Source organism: Scleropages formosus, chromosome 24 (assembly GCF_900964775.1).
Source record: "Scleropages formosus chromosome 24, fSclFor1.1, whole genome shotgun sequence".
NCBI lineage: Eukaryota > Metazoa > Chordata > Actinopteri > Osteoglossiformes > Osteoglossidae > Scleropages > Scleropages formosus.
Window position 1 is genome coordinate 17893761 of NC_041829.1, and position 15342 is coordinate 17909102.

Genomic DNA, 15342 nt, shown 5'->3' on the forward strand with positions numbered 1-15342 from the left:
AGAGTCCTTCATTAAGGAGAATACTGATGTCCACTCAAGAAGCTGCCTCTCCTTGAAAAAACATCACACTACATCGCTACATCAAAAAACATTGCACCTTTTTCTTCTTATGATAAAAATATGGAATGTAGGCTGATTATGTCTATATAGTTGAAAAGACAAAGTATTGTATGGTTATAATATACTTGTCAAGTGCCCACGGTCAATATGTGGATCACCAAGGTGTCCAATGCATTATGAAATTTGCTTACCATCCATGTTGTCTTAGCTGATTCCCAACCCTTTTTCTTCTTCAAACTACAGCCTTAGGTCTCCTAACCTGAGCACCTGTTTTATTAGCTATTGGCAAAGCTTAATAAGACTCGGTAAGTAGCGTATGGCTTTAAAAGTCAGGTTGTCTGATTCATGGGTAGACTCTGGTAAATTATTGAAATCCCCCAGGGTGATACTGAAGTTTTGTTTCTGGCAGCCCTAGAAACAGAAAGCTTTAAACAAGATAATTTTTGTGGATAATAATCCGTGACAAACACATTTCAAGCTTAGTACATCACAGGGGCAATTTAAACTTTTCCTGAATCAGGTAATACAGGTAGGCAGTGTAGAGTCATCTGAGCAAGTCCTGTATCTTCTGTTCTGCAGACAGTATTATCAATATCAATCGTTATCAGTCTTTAATAACATAAAATTCATAGGTATTCCCTTCTAAATCCTGATCTTCCATAACATTTGACATATTTACGGAGTATTTACACACTCATGGCCAGACAGTGGAAAATATCCTTGGTTGTGCTGGATTATTGTGTTTTTGTTATTCCTGTTAGTTAAACAGTGTGGGCCGCAACGGGTAAAATATGTACATTCCCAAAAGAGGTTATATCCGGTGCTGCGGAATCGAAGTTGGAGTTGGGAGTAATTATTGGGTTACTGGAGTCGGTAAAAACGTAGCGACTCCGACTAAATGTACTGTATTTTCCAGCGTTTAAGTCGATCTCCAAAAATTAGAGGTGTAATATAGATTTAGGCCTATATTCGCTGGATAAGTCCACCCCCAAAATATCGTGCAACTGTTGGGCAGTGCCGTGGAGTCGGAAGCAGTTATTCGGTTACTGGAGTCAGAGTCGAAGGTTTTGTGTACCGACTCCACAGCCCTGCTTATATCAGTGTGTAATCAGTATGCAAGCCTCTGAACTGCAATCTTGCACTGTTTTAAAGCACAGAAATAGAAGAATGACAAAAATCCGAGACGTGAAATGGATTAGCTGAATGAATCAAAAAACTGAAGGTAACTGCAGTGTGAAAGGACTTGAGAGCCTAGCTTTCCTCCTGAATGTCTTTAAAAGCATAGAGGCTTTTTGTCACAGAAAACTGATTACCTTTGACAGGTATTCTCGTTTTTCTTCCCGTCACGGTAGTGAGTTTGAGTGTCTGCAGCGATGCGAAAGCCCCGATTTCTGCATGCAGCGGGAGCGCTGCTCCATCGAGTTGTCTTCGCCCCTTGTGGGGTCGCTTATTTGGCTGACCAAATTAAGGCGATGTGGTTGTCCAATCTGACAGTCCCATTTCCGTTAAATTTACGTTTATTCATTTATCAGACGCTTTTCTCCGAAGCGACGTGCATCTCATAGAAAATACATTGTGTTCATTACATTAGCAGAAAGAGACTTAGAAACAGACGTGATTCTTAAGTATAGTTTCTTACCACCATATGAACCAATGTTCATCACACGAGTAGCTGCATGAAACTTTATCCGAATATCGACAATTCCTGATCGCCTTCCTAGTAACATTTTTTCCAGATATATAAACAGTCCTGATATATATATAAAAAGTCCCGAAAGTGAATTCAGGAACACTTACTATCAGAGGTCAATTGTTTCGTCCGCGGGGCCAACGTTGATAGGCGCTGTGTCTTTTCAGTGTCAATGACCACTAAAGAAGCGGAATGGCGTTCTGTCCCAGGAGGTGGTCTCGTACCTTTCTACCTTGGCTCTTTAAGTAGAAGATATTGCCAGAGGGCAGAATTATACATGCTGTGAGACACAAACCCCAGACACATCTGCAAAACAGTTTGGCTGCTCCCCGATGCCTGACTTTGGGTATTTCTGAGAGCCTCAGACCTCGCGTTGCAACAGTGTCCTATTTCCTTTGTGTAAATTAATTAACAAGGAGAGTGAATTAATTAACACTCCACGTCTTTGGGGAGACCAAGAGGAAATTCCCCTATTACACGCAGGCTTTATGAAACCTTGACAAGGTCCTATAATTGCTAGTAGCCCAAGAATGGAATAGCAGGGCCTTTGTGTCTCAGAGGGAAACCACTCAAGTCAAGAAGGACTTCAGTTTGGCAGAGTTTCTGCATAGGAACAAAAACACTTTAGAGTCTCTAATATTATGGATTATAGGAAATTAACATCAGAGATCAACTGAAGCGGAGACTATCCTTTGAATTCCTAAAATAAATTAACATTGTGTCTACGTAGTGTTCAAACAGTTTTTGGAACATCCATCCATCCGTAACTCCTTGCCAGTGCAGGTTTTGCGGTGACATGGAGCTTATCATGCTTGCGTAGGGTGCGAAGTAGGGTACACTGAATGGGAATGTCAGTCATAGGACAGGTCTCTCTCTCTCTCTCTCTTCCTTTCACACACAGGGCAATTTAGAGTCACTAATTCAAGTAAAACATGTTTGGACCATGAGAGGAAACCAGAGCACCAGGGAAACCCACAGAAACATGCAGACTTCATCCAGACTGGACTGGATTTGAACCCATGTCTCAGCTTTCAACGCTACTCACTGTCCCTTAGTGTTGCCTGTTTCTGAAATATGTGGTTTTGAAAAAGTTGCACTTTTGATTATTCCATTCTAAGGGTGGTGTTCCGTGTTTGGCAGTAAAGACTTGACACCTGAACGTGTTATTGATCAATCTAATACAACAGAAGAATCGGTACTGAACAATTTTCCAAACCCCCACTTTTATCCTGCTTGTGAAACAAATAGATGTCCATTATTTTATCTTCTCTGTTGAATTAGAAACATTTTAAATCAGTATTTAGCACATGCTTACTGCCAAAGTGTTAACTATATGACAAAAGTCCAGTTAATCTTAGCAGAATAGGCAGCACTATTGAGAAGCAGTAGCCCTGGTGTACAGCTAAAGAGCTGCTCTTTTGCCACGGCACTCCAGAGAAGTGGAGTAATGATGCTGTGCTTGGAGTTCTCCCAGGAGCTTGTGTAAAACAGTGTGCCGTGGTACCGTACGCAGGCTGCTTACGCCTCAAATCCGTTCCTCGCACATGGATAACCCTGGAGGTGGTGAACGTGTGGCCTCCCCTCTCATTACCCAGTAGAGGATGCTGGCCCTGACCTTGACGCCTGCCAGAAGTGCAACCCAAAGGCAACAGGTGAAAGCCAATGAGACCATGGTGGACGTATAAAGAAAAGAATAATACTAAAATTCAAATTGGAGACCAGAAACACTAAAATAGAAACATCCCTGAAATGTAAAACTCAAAAGACAAAAACGGAAGAATCATTAAACGAAAACTTCTAGAGCTAAGAAATTACATCACAATACAATTACTGGGGAGTGGAAACAATTTCATAAGTTAGTCTCTTAATATTTTTCTTAATTTTTCATTTTATTTATCTAATGTATTAATTTCTTAAAACACTTTTATTGTGAATGCATGTTTCTTTTGTTGAACGATCGATGTTCCGTCCCATATCAAATATTGCATTCAGTTTGTATCTTTGTATAAATTGATTATTTGTGACTTGTCTACAAAGCAGTTCAGCTGACAGCTTTGGTTTATTTCTCCAAACTGCAGGATTTTTTTTCCTTTTATTTGTTGATTTAGATTTTTGAACAAATTGAGTTTTTTAGTATAGAATCTTCTTAAGTTTAAGCAGAGTGGAGCGAAAATGGAATATTTGCCTATAAAGCCTGCATCTAAATCTCTCTTTCTCCTAATGTAATGAACACATTGTATTTTCTATGAGATGTACGTCGCTTTGGAGAGAAGCATCTGGTGAATGAATACATATAAATGCAAGGTTTATATACACTATATAAGTAATGAGGTATTCCTACGCTGCGGATACCTCTCGCCTTTGTAATTGCTTTATTGGAAAAGTAGTTAATTATATATAATCCCTCTGTCTGCAATTTCAGATGGGGATCATTAAAGGGTGTGTGAACTAAGAGATTGGGTGAGGGAGGCTGAATACACAGTGCCGTTTATCACGATTAACTTAAGCCATTCTTTCGCACCGATGGGGATGTTTTTGTTGTGCACTTTTTCGGTAGCAGATTCATGGAGCTGTTTCGTAATGCCATGAATAACAGTGCAGAACTTTAGCCTGCAGAATATTTGGCTCAGTCCCATAATTTTTTAATTTACCGGTTCAAAGGTTGGGGGGAAAAGTGTGCCGGAACTCGACATGATGGCTGGTGCAGTGCTGTTACGACAAATGGTTTAGCCGTTCGAGAAGCGTGCAAGATGACCCCTGACTGTGAATTTACTACGGCTGAAGATAAAACGCTTGTAGGATGTGTGTGTTTGGGAAAGGTGATGCGGCGCCAAATGTCCGTGTCTCTGGTGGTGGTCGAGAAGCGGCTGGGGGGGAAAGACGGTGACCAGAGGCTGCGTCCGTTTTCTTTCTTCATGCTCACTCGTGACCTGGAGGTTGTTGGTTTGAGCTCCTCTATGAGCGTTTCAGCTTACCGACTTGTCCCAACCAATGTCTCAGTGCATCAAAGGATGAACATTTCAAGTCGCTTTGAGTACGTTTCAGCCGAGCGGCACCCTTTATGCGCTGAAGCGGAAAGTGCGTGAAGCTGAAATTTCCTTGTTTTTTGTGCTAAATCGTAATTTCCAGTGTTTGCTAATGTTTAATTTTTGTACAACTTTTATTGTATTATGTCACAGGAGGTTGCACCATTGAAAAAGGCACCATTTGAACTTGTTATACTGTTCTATATATCCCCGAACTGTTTTCTGCAGTAGCATAATTTTTTCTTTTATGTATCCAGCTTGAGGTGTCACCGGTGATTTCTTTCTCATTGTGGAGTTTTTGTTATGATTTATGTTTTCAATTAAGGGACAGTTATTTCTCTGGCCTTGAAACAGGATTTCTTTGATGAGATAATTTTCTTTCATTTGTGGAAGTCCTACAGTCAAGAAATCGCTGCTTGAGTGACTTCATTGAGCAGCTCAGTAGTTCAGTCAGTGTTCGTTCTGTGGTTAAAAAATTAAAATTGTTTCAGTATAAACATGCTAATTAGTGGAAAAACTCCTTTCAGCTATACTCTCCACAACTTATATTGTTTTGCATGCTGCACCCATCTCTGTACTCTCATGAAAATGCAAAAAAGGTGTTTCTGTTCACTTCCGTACCTCTTATGTAACATGCAAAAAGAAATATAACAGGTTATGAGTGAGGTGAAAAAGTTTTATATAACTGTAAAGAAATTCAGTATTGCCAAGTGTGTCTATATTGTCAATTTCTTCTATTACTACTACTGTCTTTGGACCCAAAGGCCGCGGGTTAAATCCCCACCTCTGGCTGTTGTACCCTAGAGTAAGGTACTTACCCCAAATTGCTCCGGTAAAATTACCCAGCTGTATAAATGGGTAAATAATTGTAACCTTAACACTGTAAGTCACTTTGGGGAAAAAAGTCAGCAAAATTAATAAATGTAATAATATCAATAAACTCAGTTTAAATTTCCAGAACTTTGTTAACAGGAAGCATCCGTCTATGTTCAAATTAACTCCCCAGTTTCCCTCAGGGTGCACTTAAAACATTAACTACTTGACGTGGCGCTTTTTCGTATTGCGACGGCGTATAACCATCGTACCGTGCTTTCGTCTGAGGTTAGAAAAACCAGAGTAATTCGCCAAATTCCTGTTGAGATCAGCAATGTTCTGTGGCTGCATCTGCGCTTAATGTTTTATTCCAAAACTCTTCCCGCAGGGTACTGGCTGGATCATATATTAGCCTGCGCTGTATTTACGGTTTCTGCAAGCACAATTGCTCATTTATTCCCCTTATTACCAAGACAAATGCTGTGGTGTAAGGTAGAAACAGTGCTTAAGAAAAATGTGAGTTAAGATGTAAAGGTAGCATGGAAAAACGTACATTTATCTTTAACGCAAAGTAATGCCCGAACAAGTAACATGTTACAGTTGCTCCATTAAAGATACTGAGATCAAATTAATCATGCTTTCGTACGTTATTATAATGCGAACATAAAACTGGTAAAACGTATATCGACGACATGAGAGAACTTCCCAGCTTTTTATGCGCTGATGTAAAAACTGGAACGTTAGGAAGGTCTGCATTGCCAGTAAGTGCAGTTATATATTAAATGTCCTGTCCTTTCGCTTGTCTTGTGTTAAAATTGTCAAATCGGACTATGTGGAGGAGGAGGATAAACCTACGACAGCTGCCAACTGGAACATAATACTAAAAGTTATATGTTACTGCTGGCACCGATAAAAGGAAAATGCACTTTTGCAGTGTGTTGTTGAGCACTAATATTTTATAAACAAAATATTAACATTTCCTTTTTGATTTTTAACGTGTGAAGGCATTAGCAGAAATGGATCATTTAGCTTTAGTATGACCCATCTGGCTTAACTAAATGTCCATTTTTATTTATTTATTTATTTTTTTTTTTTAACATTTATTCATTTAGCTGACGCTTTTCTCCAAAGCAGCTTGCAATTTTAACGTTGCAATAATTTACCCATTTGCATGTCCAAATTTTGTAACATTTCCAGTAGTTTCTCTCTATATTACCAGTCCTCTTCAGCTGATTGTCACTCAGCTGTGCCCTTTTCTTTGGCCTATGCCGTTACTGTGTCTGTGCACCGTTTGTTATCATTCTAACATTAACGTTGTCAGTGGCTTTGGCGAAATGAATAAAGGTAAATGTAAAATGTTTCACCATGGTCCCAAATGAACTGTGTTTCGTTCTGGCTTCCGCATTCATATAGGTGTGGAAGTGAACTCGGAACCTTGAACCTTCTCACTTTGTCGGCAATTAACGTTATGCGGCAGTGTTGCATGGCACTGTGTCTTTTTTTTTTTTTCTTTCTTTTTTTTTTCCGAGTCCCGTGTAACATTCATCCGATACGACTAAATAGGGAGCTGACAGTTGATGGAACAGCTCTTGGTTTTGTATATTGGGCTTAAACAGAGCCCAGATACAGCGAACTGTATTGAGTAAAAAAAAAAAAAACGGCAAATTTCTGTAAAGGTAGAAATGCAGCTCGCTCCTTCATTCATTCATTCATTCATTCATTCATTCATTCAATATTCCACTCTAATCTTGACCAAACATTGGCTTGTTGACCTAAATGTCTAGCTAGTATAACATAGCAGACATGGTGAAAGACATTAAGTGCATTTTGTTGGCCACTCGCTGTCCTGATTTTTAATTAACAAAGTCTGCTTGAACCCTTAGAAAAAAATCCACGTTTTTCAAGACTTTCCATTTCAAACTTAAAATTTCATTGTTCTGGTGAGGGACATTTGCTTTATTCTTTGCGAGGTTCTGTTTCATATCTGTGACTTTTCTGCTAATTGTTTTCAAGAATTTTCTGTCGCGGGTCTGCAAGGTTGTTTGCTTTTATGTCGACTATGCTGATGTTTCACATGCATTTACTGCTATATTGCACGTTACCGAATAGTATACTGCCTTGAAAAGGGGAACTGTCCTCAGTTGTCCTTATGCCATTTGCATATAGCTGAAAAGTGTTTCCACGTTGTCCTTTCGTACACCGGTGCCGTCGAGTCGAGTCCCGCTCCGACTCTGCCTATAAATCGTCTGTAAATAGACGAAGGAAGCCAGGTTTTAACCACTCTTGAGCGTTCACCATGATTTCACTCATTTAGTTGTTGAGCCTTTAAAGATCCATGGAGTTTTACATTCAATTGAAGTGTGCTTTTATGGGCACAAAAGAAAAGTGGATTAGTGACCTTGTGAGTCAGCACCTGTCACAGTGTAAAATGCGGAAACTCCAAAGTAATAAATTACCTTTCGAATTTTTCAAGTTTTTGTTTTTGGTCCTTCCACCCACACCTTCTATTTGGAATGTATTTTTATATATAACGTTTTAAAAGTAACAGCTGGGTTTCCGGTAAATGGATAAATGCCCCACAAGTCTTTAAACACATACAGGTATTGTAAACGGTGACATTGCAACTGCTTTTAAGTGGTTTGGAAAATAAGAGGTATATTCTTTTATTGCCTTTAATGCTCTCAAATAAATGTAATAAATAAATACAAATACTCTCTCACCATCATGTAATGTGACGATAAACTTTGTATTTTCTTTCACAGATGCTTTTAGCAGAATCTTTGTAGATAATGGCCTGTTCTTTGCAACTCATGGGGGATTTGATGTCCTGCAGTCACAAATGTTGTAAATGTAAGGAATTGCACAGCTGCCTATGGCGATAAAATCCTCCTTCTTATTAGCCATATGGATAAATAGAACCGGCAAAGAACAGTTATAACTTTTAATGACCTCTCTGCACATCTCTTTTATGCTCTCTGGTAAATAATTCAAGCTTTTTTGTCTGGAAAGAACAAAAGTAAATGCGAAAGGCTGTAAACTGATGTGCGGAATGCAAAATGCCGCATAACCGCTGCATAACTGCTGCATTTTGTTCCGTATAATTATGTCTGCATGCAAACTGAATTTAATTGATCTGGATATGCACACCTTTAGCTCATTTAATCACGTTTACGCTGGAGGCACATCAGGTCGACGTTTACGCGACCTGCAGTTTGAGTGTACCTTCGGTAAGTATTGCGTGGTTTCATATGCGGGCTACAATATTCCCTTTATGTACAGTTAGATTCCGCTGGGGTATGTGTGTTGAACGGCAGCATAAAAATTTTATAGCTATTTTCTTTCTGCGGCAGCAGATAAAGCCAGATGATCATCTTTTCTTTCCAAGTTCTATCTAGCAACAGTATCCTCCTTTGATCAAGTGCCTTTAAATGTGCTCTGCAAACAATAGAATTTTACATTATGTAGGCTTCTGTGTAGTTTAACTTCAGGTTTTATGAAGTATGTTTTTTGAGGGCGATTCACAGGTCTTTAGATGTTCCGAGTCGAACTGTGGGGGATGGAGGTTCTGCGGCGTTTGGCCGGAGACCGACTGCCGCTTTTTTCTGTTTATCTGCTGCTCGAAAGGAGCACTTTGACAATCTGCACCATGCTCTTGTCAGCGACATCGTTCAACGTGTGCCGTCTGCTGTCATTGAGTTTCAACTTAACTGCAGTGAATGAATCTCCCGATCATGATAAACAGTTTTTACAGAGATGATTACCTCTAGAACTCCAAACTTTTTATACCATTCCCAACTGGACCAAACGTAGGGTTAGTCATACAGTAATGAAATAATGTGTTCAATCCCCTTGTCCAAATTCCCCTCCAAACCCATTTCAGTTTAAAAAAAGGGAAAAAAGTACCATGCTTTGCTGATATTTCAGCACCCTAGTGCACTTGAAAATCCAGAGGCAGTGATGATAATTGACTATAGTTTCTCTTTACTTTGTAAGACATAATTGCTTTCCGTTTTTTAAAGGACGGCACAGATTTTCAGACAATTTGTGCATTTTCTAAAAAATTGCACACTTTGTGTTTTCTGCCATTCTCAGATGGTTTTGCTAAAGAAGTGAAATTGTACTGTATGACCTGTGTAAATTTTAATGGTGACCAGTGGATGCCTGCCCGTAGACAACCAGTCACGATTTATTTTCCTTTTATTGGTATATTTTCATGTGGTTTTCCAGTCAGAAACCTTGCAGGCAGAACAAGTTTCAAATATAAAGTATTACTGTATATTGGGCAATTTTCTTTTTTTTAAGGACTTCATCATAGTGATGTTTTGTTCCATTCATGGAAAATTGGGTATCAAGAGCCAATGAACCGAAATTTCGGATGCAGAGAGTTTGTAAATTGAGGGATGCCGTAAATCGCGTCATATAGCAGTGTGTCTAGTACATGGTAGAGTATTGTAGATAACAGAATGTTAGCAGGATGCTGGTGTTTTTCCCACCACTTGTGTTCTGGTGTCTCATCCCTCGGAGATGTTCCTTCGGCTCTGTGGTCTGTATGGTTTTTGTTACCGACTTCTTACTATTTTTTCACATAAGCGGTGTTTACATTATATTACATTCCTGCATTTGACAGTCGCTCTTCTCCGAAGTGACAGAATGCAAACACAGCTCGTCTGTGTGATACCGCCGTTTCGTATGGTACGCGTGACTCAAAGTAGCTGCCCGTAGGCACCTAGGTAATTCTGACACATGGTTTTAGACTAAATTAAGAAGCGGTCAGGGATTAGAACTTAAATGTCTCTGAAATAGATCAGTTTTCAGACCCCGTTTCTCATATACCTTTGTAACTTTAATTGCACTTTGCAGTTTTTTTTTTTTTTTTTTTCCCCCCCCCCCCTTCTCATGTCTTTCTCTAGATGTTATCCAGGACTAGTTGGCAGTTCTGATAATTGAGGTTGCTGCATTTTTAACTTTTCGAAACCATGATATGATGTAGATGGTGCCAAACATGCTTTCATTAATGGTTCTCTGTGTAAATGTGCTGTTTTCAGACTCTGGAAAGAGTGCAAGGGCCATTTGCCTGCAGCGCTTGACCGTGATGTCTAAGAATAATTTTTAAAAATCTTCTCTCATTTCAGAGTAGAGTAAACCCAGTTAACGTCACTCCCACCATCCAAGCTGTTGATCAAGATCGAAACATACAGCCCCCATCGGATCGACCGGGCATTCTTTACTCCATCCTCGTTGGTGGGTACCTGTCAAACGCGCTGTCATCGGCAATCCGTCACCACTCACAACTCACCCTGTCTTCACAGAGGAACAATTTACTGTGAAAGCAGCATTAGATCAGGGGGCCTGCACATCCGCATCTGCGGAGAAGAGGGACCCTCAATGCATCTGCGCAGTAGACCGAGCAAAGCCGCCTGTGGAGAGAGAGATGGGTCCCGGGAACCGGGTATAATATGCTGAGAGAACCATGCTGATACAGAAATTCCTGCTTATTCTGGGATGCCAGTGAGTCTCGTGGAAAATTGGGCACATTGTCAGGGACGTTACGGTAGAGTGACGAGCATTGCCCTAAATACGGACTTTACCGCACATGGAATATCCACTTTTGTACATCTGGAAAGTGTGGTGCTGCACTGCTCGGTATACGGATACAACAAAACGTGGGTTACGCTTTGTTCGATAAATGCTTTTGTTTGCAGGTGTTGGCTGCAGTAGCACAGTAGTTCCCCCTTATCCGCCGTTTCACCTTCCGCGGTTTCGGTTACTTGCGGTCAGAAAATTTTATATGGAAAATTCCAGAAATAAGCAATTCATGTCTTAAATTGCTTGCCGTTTTTAGTAGCATGATGAAATCTCTTGCCGTCCTGCCTGGGACGTGAATCATCCTTTTGTCCGGCGCATCCACACTGTATACGCTACCCGTCCGTTAGTCACTTAGTATCATCCGAGTTATCAGATCGACTGTCACGGTACCGCAGTGCTTGTGTTCAAGTATCCTTTTTTTTCTTTTTTTTTTAAATATATATATTAAAAAAAAAAGCTTTGTTTAAAACATCAATACTTATGAGGACCTGCGTTTAATTCTTAGTTATCTGTCTTCTTCTGCATAGGAAAAAACATTCGGTTCGGTACTATCCGCCGTTTCAGGCATCTGCTGGGGGGTCTTGGAACATATCCCCCGTGGATAAAGGGGGATTACTGTGTTTAAGATATTTTTCTGCAGTGACGCTTTGCCACTCAGAAGTTTAAGTACACCTGGGCAGCCTTGGAAATGATTAGGGAACAAGTCGGGCAGAAGAGAAGCAACACAGGAGTGTCTAACATCTCTGGGAAATGCCACGCAAGACTTGACATTAGACACGTTAGCTGGTTCCCTGTTCAAACGTTTTCACTGAATGCCTCCTAAGGTGGGAACAGAAGTCTGTTTGTATCTCGATTTGTCTGTAAATCCAAAGTCAATTTTACTATTATGTCGAAATCAATAGAAGTTTAATAATAAAGGTGTACCGTATTAATTCGCATTCTTGTTGCTGTGAAAACCCAAGATGTAGCTACAATAAATACATTTAAAGAAATTCTCTGGAAGATTTATAGTCTGAGTCCCGGTTGGTGACTGATTCATCATATTGACTTTTGCAGAATTTATCAGTTTCTGGCCACTTTGAGCTTTCTTTGTTTTCTGCACAGCGAGTAATAGCTTAAGTAATACAGAGATCCATCAGTTTGATTACGGGTTCGGTCGTGTAAAACATTTGGATTTAGCTCTTATTCGTTGTAGCTGTATGTGAGAGTTTTACATTTATATCACGAGCGCAAGATTAGACGCTGAATTTTGTATGCGCCGTCTTTTTCGCAGGCAAACCGGAGGCGTACGGGGAATACTTTGCGCTGAACCAAACCACGGCGGAGCTGCGGCTGCTGAAGCCAATCAGCCGGGATCAGCATCACAAGTTTGACTTGGTAATCAAGGTAATAAGAACCGTTCTCCACTGCCAAGGCTATAGACCGTTGACTTTTTTTGGCCGTTCCAGTAACGGAGAGATGCATAATGCATGTTTGAGTGCCCTCTGTGTTGCGATGACATTAGGATAAGTTGTTTATGGCTCTGTAAAGATTGTTGCACCAGGCAGAGGGGAGTGATGATCCGTAAGGAACGTCGTGCATTTTCACGCTGAGAAGCAAAATGCGGAGATCGGCTTCCGCCGAAAACCGCCCGCCCGCCCGGCTTCTCCTGCGGTTATTTTTACCGAGCTGCAGAAGTTTCACCAAAGCTGTGGAAAGTGTAGGCTGCAGGACATCTTCTTAAGATGAAGGAGATATGCGGATTTGAATAAGTCTATTGTTTTGTTTCGTGAAGCAGGGGCAAGAGAGCTGTGCTGCATTGGGTTCCGGTTGGTCCTGGTGCCCAGATACGTCACCGTATTGATCCGGTGGTTTTCATCGCAATCCGCTGCGGCCGGGTGGCAGACCGGGGCGGGGAGGACCGTAGAATCTCCGGCCCCCCACCCCCACCGTTGTGCTCATCCCCCTGGCGCTGAGTGCAGTACAGACCTCCCTCTGAAACTGCATTCAGGGGACACGAGCAAGCGGAAGGAGCCTGTTCCACTGTGGCTTGTGAAAAACGGTTGTGTAACCCTGCAAGAGTACCCCTCCTACACGTGCTGCGCATGCCAGCCGACCACCCCTCCTTTCGCCAACCTCCCGGTCGCTGTGATGGGAATTACGAGCTGCCTTGACTTTATTTATTTATTTATTTATTTATTTATTTATTTATTTATGGAAGGATGCTGCTCTCCCATCCCTATTTCCTTCCTCCTGCATCCCCCTCTGCTTGGTTATGTCATGTCGCAATGTTGATTTCGACCTCCTTTCGGGACACGGAGACGGACGTTTACGCAGCAGTGCTAACAGGAGCTGTCCCCGCATACTCCTCTCTCACCTCACTTGAACTGCTCTCTTGTTTTAAAGAGGGTATCACTTAGTTTTACTGCTATTACACCCTACTGGGCTGCGCTGCTGCAAAATGTGAAGGAATTGAGAAGACCTTAAACTGAGATAAAACTCCGCAGCTGAAGTTCTTCGATTTGCACGTCTTTCGACCATGGGTGAACGAAACGGAAATAGAGTGCCGCGTCCTGCCATTGCGGGACATGGGCACTAAGGGAAACGAGTTGGGCTCCGGTGAAAGGAACGACGCACGTGCGAGCCTTTATTGATGTCCTGGTGCCTGTTTGCAATGCATAGCGGTCACAGTGCGACTAAATTAGGGAGAGTGACCCAAGGGCGTCCACCTCAGCTGTCGCGCTGTAATGAGTTACAGCTGGCACAAGGGCTTTCATTTCGGCGATGCGGTATAAATAAGAAGGATGCTCTTCTGCTGACTTTCTCTCCGCCGTCTGACACATGCTACAGGCTGCGATCCCTCTAAGAGCTTCCTTTTGTTGCAGAAGCCTTTGAAATCAGTTGTGGCAGAAAACTGAAAGTAGATACTAATGTTGTGCAGGTGCAGTTTTTTTTTTTTTATTCTTTTTAAATGTGTTTAAGGGCATATTAATTTTCCCAAGATTCCACATGATTTAAAGTACAGGTAAATGACCGTGTAAAACTGAAGTGAAGAAAAGGGCACAAGACCGCGTGCACTTCACAAATTGCGTTCTTGAAAAGTTTTTTTTTTTTTTTTTTTTTTTTTTTTTTTTAATGAGCATCTTTCACATAATTTATTATTTGTACTCATTTAGCAGACACTTTTCACTAAAGGTGCCTTCAATGCTACGTTTGTATATGAATCCTTTACAATTGTTCACCTATTTATTGAAATGGGTACTTCATCCCGTATCGGTTCGACTGAGGACCTTGATCGAGGGTACTACAGCAGGAGCTGGGATTCAAACCCAGGGCTTTTTATTGCACACTGACAACTGTAAGCACTCCTTCCACTCGCTGTCCCCAAATGAATAGGAAATTAATTTTCAAAGGTAACACCACAGTACCGTTTAAAATGTGTCACTTATTACACAGGTGCAAGTGAATGTGCTTTTATGATCAGCTCACCTTGGAATATATTTTATGTTGAAACTCACGACACTGTCTTTGTGATTAACAGCTGCTGCCGCTTTATGTTTACGCTTGAGTTAAAAGGGAGTTTTTAATAAGGCTCCGGGGTCGAGGGTACGTGAGCGAGGCTGAGCGTCCGGGGCGCTGTCTCGCAGAGCACTGGCGCAGCGAGATCCTCGTGGTAGGCGAAGCCCAGGCCGACCGGTGTCACATTAGCCAAAGCCAGGCAGTTGACCACCCGCACAGCTGGAGAGCTTTCACGGCCCGTTGCCGGACCCCCCCCACCCCCGGGCCCGCTCCTAAATGTCAGGGGGCTGCCATTGATGTTTAAAGGAAAATCTCTGCTATTTCGCCAGGGATGAATTTTCTCTGCCTGCCGGCAATGGCAGTCGCACCAGAGGGACCGAGCAGTGGTTTGTGTGAGCAGTGTTTTTCGACCCCCCCCACACACACACACACACACACACACAGGCTCAGTGTGCTGCAGCGTTTGTGAATTTGCATACATCGAAAGCTTTTTTGAGACAGAGGGAGACTGTGATTTTGTTTGATTATAATTTCACCCGAACCTCAGCTTTGATTAATCTCTCTGTGCCGCTCAAGTGAGAAGGGCAACCTGGATTTGTTATTTTCAAACTGCGGTTTTATTTTAATACTTTGTGTTCCTGTGACATAAAAAGCTTGTCAGATATTGCA

At 41.5% G+C, this 15342-nt stretch overlaps 1 protein-coding gene across 1 annotated transcript in view; it reads left to right on the forward strand.

The window, feature by feature from the left end:
* pcdh15b (protocadherin-related 15b) overlaps nucleotides 1-15342 on the forward strand; it is a 153460-nt gene that overhangs the window by 62984 nt on the left and 75134 nt on the right. The window contains exons 10-11 of the mRNA XM_029248851.1: nucleotides 10722-10830; nucleotides 12449-12561. Coding sequence (XP_029104684.1) covers nucleotides 10722-10830; nucleotides 12449-12561 — 222 coding nt within the window. The remainder of the gene's footprint in view (nucleotides 1-10721; nucleotides 10831-12448; nucleotides 12562-15342) is intronic.